At 39.4% G+C, this 7,515-nt stretch overlaps 1 protein-coding gene across 1 annotated transcript; it reads right to left on the bottom strand.

Moving 5' to 3' along the window:
- Positions 1–1,561: 1,561 nt before the first annotated feature.
- On the bottom strand, positions 1,562–3,491 carry LOC131049159 (trans-cinnamate 4-monooxygenase). The gene is made up of 2 exons (XM_057983195.2): positions 2,570–3,491; positions 1,562–2,461 (listed from the first exon to the last, which is right to left on the bottom strand). The coding sequence occupies exons 1-2, from the start codon at positions 3,454–3,456 to the stop codon at positions 1,726–1,728; spliced, it is 1,623 nt and encodes a 540-aa protein (XP_057839178.2). The 5' UTR covers positions 3,457–3,491; the 3' UTR covers positions 1,562–1,725.
- Between the last annotated feature and the right edge of the window lie 4,024 nt (positions 3,492–7,515).

The following is a 7,515-nucleotide window of genomic DNA, read 5'->3' as shown; positions in this document are numbered from 1 at the left end:
CATCACAATTGGGGCATATTTTGTCAATATTAGGGTTTTCTCCTATGGGCTGCATTTCCTTGTTTCATGGCCAAATCAGGGTGTTTCTACTCTATTTTGACCTATCCTATTCTTATCCCCCCTTTTCGGATCATTCGCATACGACTTTTGACCAAAATTAAGTCACAAATGTACAATTGCGCTTGTGTACTAACTCCTATGCCTGTGTCACATAAACTGCACATGTGTACCCTTACACAAGCGCAGAAGACATCACACAAGCGCAGGATTTGCCCTACACAAGCGCAGAAGTCAGTTTCTGCATTCCCTGTGGGCCTCGCAATGTCCCGCAAGCGATCAAAATTCATGAAATTGAAAATATGGGTTTTTAAGATACATACCGTTGCTCCCGCATCGTTCGATCATCTATAAGTACATACACGTTCTCCGAGGTGACCCACCATTGGAATGTTCGTCATCTCTCTGCAAGTGTCCTTGTCCAGAGCAACAAATTCTCCTCTTTGGCTAGTGCAAATGAGCTCTTTTCACCCTCTTTGTCTCATTTATAGATCTTTGTCAGTGCATAGATGGACGTGCACCCTCTCCATCTTCTGTTGGTCGCGGTCTTTTGCACCATCATTTGCCATTGAAATTGGAAATCATCAAAGCATATCAAAACTAATCTAGCTCAATCACGAAAACTAAAATGTAATGATCTATCCTAACACACTCAATAAAGACATGAAAATCATATAGATATTTAAAAGATCAATTCAAAACTTGCTTGATAAAGAAAATATAACATAAGCTTTTAACCATTCAACTTTAAATGGTGGATAAATTTAACAACTGATATGAACTATGTTTGATATTTGAAAAACATTTAAAACCAAAAGAATTTATTAATCATTATTTCTCATATTGATTATAAATACTTTCAATGACATAAATAATAATATCCTCTTTTCATTCTCATATCTATTTTTTCTAAAACCATCTTGCATCCATTTTTCCTTAATCAAATATTATTATCTCCATGACACCTTGGCTTTTAAGAGATATTTAGAAGGTAGGTAAAAAATTATTCTTAAATAAAATAATATTTTTTAGATTTTTTAAAATATTATAAAAAAATTATACAAATCTTTTTTTAAGGATTATTTAAAAATATACAATCTTACAACATAATTTAATAGGAAATTATTTCTTTTTTCTTTAAAAGTATTTTTTTCTTTTAAAAATATTGACTTTCTTCTTCCAACAAAGATAGTTTTTTGTCAAATTTAAGATCAATCAAGAATTAATTTTCATAAGAAAAAATCAATTTGACATTTTACCTAGACATAATTTCATGAAACAACAAATGTTTTTTAAATTGTAATATAAAAAATAAAAATTTACATTTACAAAATAATTTTTAAAAATGCATGCAAACATATATTATATATAAAATTTAACATCAATAGCTTTTATAAACACCTTCACTCTTTAACTTTGACTACTACTTTTTCAATAAGAACTAACTACTAACTACCTAGGACAAACGAGGCTAATAAGGACTAACTATTAACTACCTAGCTCATAAATAAGCCGTACAGATGCATCACTGATCTGTGTGAGAAAACTAGAGGATACAGCATACAAATTGAAGGGAAAACATATCCTACACTACAATGCAACAGAGTATCATGTGAGGGAAGATGAAAACAGGGCTAGTCATATGTGAGAATGGAGCGAGAGAGAGTGTCAAACAGGACTGAAACGTATGGTAGAATGGTGAGCGATATGGAGACTGAACTGCCCACCCTTTTCACTCACATCGATCTTCTCCTCACCTGGCGGAGGAAGCAGCTCGAAGTTGTTCAACAATCTCCCAATTACCAGGCCGAGCAGAGGCAAGGCAAGGATGATTCCAGGGCAGCCCCTTCTACCCATTCCAAATGGCAGAAAACGGAAGTCCACTTTCCCCCCCACAGCCGCCTCAGTCTCCTCCTCCTCCTCCATAAATCTCTCCGGCCTGAACTCTGATGGATCCCGCCACCATTCGGGATTGTTCCCCAGCCACCAAGCGTTCACCACCACCTTGCTCTCCCGAGGAATTCGAAAGCCATCAATGGAGGCCTCCTCCAAGTTCATGTGTGGAACGAGCAGCGGAATGGGTGTGTGCAACCTCATAGTCTCTTTCACCACCGCTTGCAAATACGGCAGCTTCTCAACGTCCTCCTCCTTTACCTCCTCCCCTTTCCCAACAACTCTCTCCAATTCACTTCTCACCTTGGCCTGCACTTCAGGATGGTTCACCAGCTCCGCAAGAGCCCACTCCATCGACCACAGTGTCGTCTCTATGGCAGCCACGTTTATATTCTCCACGATGTACAGCACATTTTGCTCATTGATTTCTCCCTTGCTCTCTGCTTCCAGTATGTGATCTATTGCACACTTTTTTACCTGCCCATCGCCCTTCCCTTTCGCCAAAATCTTCCTGCATCCCTCCCATCATAACATCATTAGATAAAATCCCATGCATTCTATTCAAAGTAAGATAGGAATAAACGGTTTAATTATTTGAATTTAAGACCAAGAAGCCTACCTTCGTTCTTGGACGAAGAAGTCGTTAAAAAACTTAAGCCTCCTGCTCTGCAACTCCCTGCACTTGTTCAAATACCCTCTCAAGAACGGCCTCAAGATGGGAATGAAGTCCCCATAGTTGTACTCAAAGCTCTGCGCCAGTCGGCTTCTCGCCGCATTAAAACCCGTGGCCTGAACGAACAGCGGGTCCTCCTGAGACTCGAACCTGTGGTCAAACATCATCCTATACATGACATTATAAAGCATGAGCTGAAGCCTCTTCCTAATAACTATACCTCTCTCTAAGGCCATTTCATTGGCCTGAACATCTTCAACGACTCTCTGAATCTCCTCCTCCCATTCTCCTCTGCAGTGTTGGACAACTTTCTGAGTAAAGAAGGGAAGAGTCATAATCCTTCTCATCTTTCTCCAGTGCTCACCATAGACAGTGAACACCATGTCTTGCCCATTGCCCGTGAATATATCAAACACCAGGTTGTTCTTCCTAGACCCGAATTCGACACCCTGAGTATGAAGAACTTGTTTTGCAAGCTCGGGACTCGACACCACCACTAAATTTCTACACCCCAATCTCAGCATGAAAACATCCCCATACTTTTTGGCCATTTTCATAAGATTTCTGTGATTCAGATCGTTGCCCACTTGAAGCCAATTGCCAAATATGGGCAAAGACAGCGGGCCAGGAGGCAGCTTGGGGCGTTTCCTCACAACTCTAGCTATTACTAACAATGTGACAAATAGAACTGCTACTAACAACACAGTATTTTGCATTGAAGACACAGACAGAAAACTATCACTAAACAATGTGACAAATAGAACTGCTACTAACAACACAGTATTTTGCATTGAAGACACAGACAGAAAACTATCACTAAACAATGATGCCATTTTTATATTTAGACACTGTCTGATTCTCTTTTGCAGAGCTTCTCACTTGCCTTACTCGTCTAATAAGGTGGATGACATTTATAGGATATCCTCCCAAAAACCGCGTCGAAAATAATGTGGTTGGTAGAGATTCCACGTTTTGACTCAATATTTTTCGTATGCTATACGTGGAGTAGGTAACTAAAGAATCAGGTGAAGTCGGTGATTATCCTATATCAAGTCTTTTCACTTTTTATTCTATGTTGGGTGGAGTCAACATGACTCTTGAGAAGGAGGAATATTTAGGACTTTTGTACATTATAGATAGAGCGTGTGGGGACGACTCCTTTTCTTCTTGGTCCAAAAATTGAATCCATATACGCTAGGAATCTTAGCATTGGTCCAAATATGGAATTCATCTATGCTAAAATCTTAGTATTGGTCTAAATATTGAGTCTATATATGCTAGAAATCTTTGGTCCACATATTGAATCTATATACACTATAAATCTTACCATTGGTTTGAGTCTATAAGCATTTTGATGAAACTTGCAAAGCTCTATTTAAATAGAGGATGATTGAGTACCATATTTTTCGCCTCCTCTATCTTTGAATTGATTTACTAGTATATATATCTTAATTTTAATCTATATAAAATATAATATTAAGGTATTTCATTTTCAACATTATTATAATATATTATTATACTATTTAACATTAAACCAATTAAACATCTTGAAATACTTTGACATACTTTATATAGATTAGAGTTAAGATATATACGCTAACAGGAATAGGAGTTTGAACACATAAGAAAACTAAATTAATATGATTTAAATAAATATTAATATGTATACAATAAGTTGTTGAAATTCTTAATAAAATATTTATTTAATATAAATTAGTTATTCATATAACTATGAATTAGATTATTTATATACAATTCATTATTATTTATGCTATATGTTTATGGTGAAAATGGATACAACAATATTGAAAGACTAAATGAATTCAACCACAAAACCCTAGTCTAACAACAACAAAGATCCACCATAACATATGAAGATTACCTAAGACAATGAAAATCAAATGAAATCACAAAGATTATACCATCACATGTCCAATAGGGTTTGGATCTCCATTCTTCCTATCTCCATTGATCTTGCTTGATATATTTGCTCTCAGATTTTATGTGCACAAGAGCTCAACAAAGAACGAAATGTGGTTGCAAGTAGGATCTTATATCAAAAGCGTAGTGTAGTCAAATGCATAATTGAATTAGCCAGGTAGGGTTGATAATGAAGGAAGCATCTCCTTATATAGAAGACACTATATGAAATGGAGGGATAAGATTGAGAGGTGTAAAAGGAGGTCGGCTATGATTAGAGGGTAGGTAAAGAAAATAATAAAATAATGAAAGGGTAGGTAGTGTAGGAATTAAGAGATGAATGACATGTGTCATGGGTAGAAAAGGCTAATGATTTAATTAAATAAATAAAGATTTATTTAATTAATAGAAGAAGTAGGATCAATTAAATAAATAAGATATTTATTTAATTTAGGAAAAAAGGGTAATTTAAATAAATAAATGTATTTATTTAAATGAGAAATAAGGCTAGCAGAGGATAAATGAATTAATTAAATAAATAAAGATTTATTTAATTAATAGAAGAATTAGGCTAAAGTAATTAAATAAATAAAATATTTATTTAATTAGACATGACAATTTTAGGTGTCTACATTTTGCCCCTCTTTGAGACAATGCAACTTGTCGTGTTGTTTCAAAGAAGATAAGATGAACTGATGCAAAGTTGCCCCAAGATGGGAATGATATGCCCCCTCGAGAGATTGGATGAAAATGTCTGAAAAGATCGCAGACAATCTCTTGATAAGAAAGAAAGGCTAGAATGGACTGACCGGATAGAGTGATAGAGTCATGGGATAAAAAAGGCTGACTCGAGAGACGAGGGCTAGGGCTAGGGCTAGGGCTAGGGCTAGGGCAGTCTATAAAATAGACCACGAGGGGAAAACATCCTCATTGTCATCCACATATCCACAAGATCAGAGTGCAGAGCGAGATAGAGCAGCAGCAATCAGCAGCGATGGCATTGGTTCACAGATTCGATCGCGTTCGCTGATATCAGAGGCTAGCAGATGCAGGAGAGCCGGTGAGTACCACAAAACCTCCTTGTACTTTGTTGCAATAAATGTTGTCATTAATGGATGTCAAGTAGAGCAATAAATGCGCTTTAGGATAATGTCAAAAACGTGTAGGCGCGTCTGTGCTGGTGCCAAGCGCGTCTATGTTTGTGCCAGGCACGTCTGTGCCGGAAAAGGCATCTGTGTAGGATGCGATCGCGTCTGCGTTCTGCAGGCGTGTTTGTGCTAGGAAGGCACATTTGTATCTTTTAGGCGTGTCTAGGCAGAGCATAGGCACATCTATGTGTTTCAGGCGCATCTGTGCTAGGTAGGCGCGTTTATGCAGTCTCTAAGCGCATTTATGTCATGAAAGCGCGTTTGTGTCAAAAATGTGCATTTGTGTCTTATAGGTCAAATCGGCAATGTTGTGATGAACATACGTAGTCGATTGGATAAGCTGCTGAGAGGATACACTCAAACAGGTCCTCTAGGGAAGACTAGGATAGCAGATAGAGCTAGGATTGACAATTCTATGATAGAACATATGTTGCCAATTAGGAAACTACTCAAGAGGATTCACTCAAGCAGAGGCCCTAGGATAAGATAAATCAAGGCACTTTGTGATGAACAGTGAGTACAAAAACATAGTACTTTGTGATGAACAGGGAGTACCAATAGGAGCAGTACTTTGTGATGAACAGGGAGTGCAAATATGAGTAGCTCTTTGTGATGAACAGGGAGTGCAAACACGTAGTACTTTGTGATGAACAGGGAGTACCACTAGGATAGAAGCAACACTTTGTGATGAACAGTGAGTGTCCCTAGGACTAATATGATTGATTTGCTTGACTGCAAGAGTATTTGCCTATGCTGGAGTTGCGAGAGAGATTCCCGTCGACTCAGAGGTTGCAACCAGAGTTGACATTCGAGGACAGGGCTGCCATTGAGGGCATGGTCTGAGATACATTATGTATGTGCCTGAGTTGCGAGTGAACATGGGTTTGCTAACTACATTAGCTGAGAGGTGGCACTCTGAGACATGCACGTTCCATTTGTCGATGGGTGAGATGACAGTCACCTTGGAGGATGTGTACAGGATTCTACGAATACTGATCGACGGGGAGTTGATTCCTTACGATCGAGATGGAGACAGGGATGCCCTGAGACGAGTGTTCTGGGACCCAGGACTGGAGATGAGGGCAGGACATGTGGCTTGGGACACCATGACAGCTACAGGATTAGCACTGCCAGTAGTGCTAGGGGGAGTGATCAGTGGGTTCCTGTGTCCCGATAGGGCGACACAAGGTTTGGCTGTGCGCTGGGGGAGCACCTTGGAGACACTGGTTACACAGCACACCAGATATGTCTAGGAACCGTGTGTGTTGGCACACTTGTATTACGAGCTACATTAGTTTGTTTATCATGGATCCGTAGGATTGGGCTGTGGGGTTACATTGCTACAGGTGTGGGCATACGAGCATTTGCCAGTGACACAACCTATATACTTCAGGGGCAGGGGGCATGGACGCAGCTTTATGCATTTGTACGACATGATTACATCGCAGCCACAGATTGGCAGGTTGGAGCATTGGTGTCGGGTCCTAGATGAGATCGACACTATTATATGGAGGTCGTACCTTGGGTGCGAGCAGTGGGAGGAGGACGCAGTGGATCTCCCGTACACCTTCCGGAGCAGATATCTGATTGGGCGGACGCCCTATGTTTTGGGGAGACAGCTAATTGACACAGTATGTAGGCAGTTTGGCCGGATTCAGCGGATGCCCCGGGGTTCTGGGATGTATGCTTGAACAGTCCGGGATCAGGTACACTTTGGACCACTATTGTCATATGATCAAGTCGTGATGTAGCTAGCAGAGATGGTGTCGATGCCATGGGATATGTGGTCAGATATTGAGGATGCAGGCATGGATGCCAAGTACA

This window comes from Cryptomeria japonica, chromosome 2, assembly GCF_030272615.1.
Source record: "Cryptomeria japonica chromosome 2, Sugi_1.0, whole genome shotgun sequence".
Taxonomy (NCBI): Eukaryota; Viridiplantae; Streptophyta; class Pinopsida; order Cupressales; family Cupressaceae; genus Cryptomeria; species Cryptomeria japonica.
Note: the sequence above shows the minus strand (reverse complement) of the source record. Positions and strands in the feature narration are given on the sequence as shown.

What these genes read in the sequence shown, in the direction of transcription:
- LOC131049159 (XM_057983195.2), bottom strand. Translation starts at nt 3,456, where the DNA reads ATGGCATCATTGTTTAGTGATAGTTTTCTGTCTGTGTCTTCAATGCAA. An exon ending in TTCTTCGTCCAAGAACGAAG is followed by an intron (nt 2,462 to 2,569) that starts GTAGGCTTCTTG and finishes GGAGGGATGCAG; the next exon opens with GAAGATTTTGGCGAAAGGGA.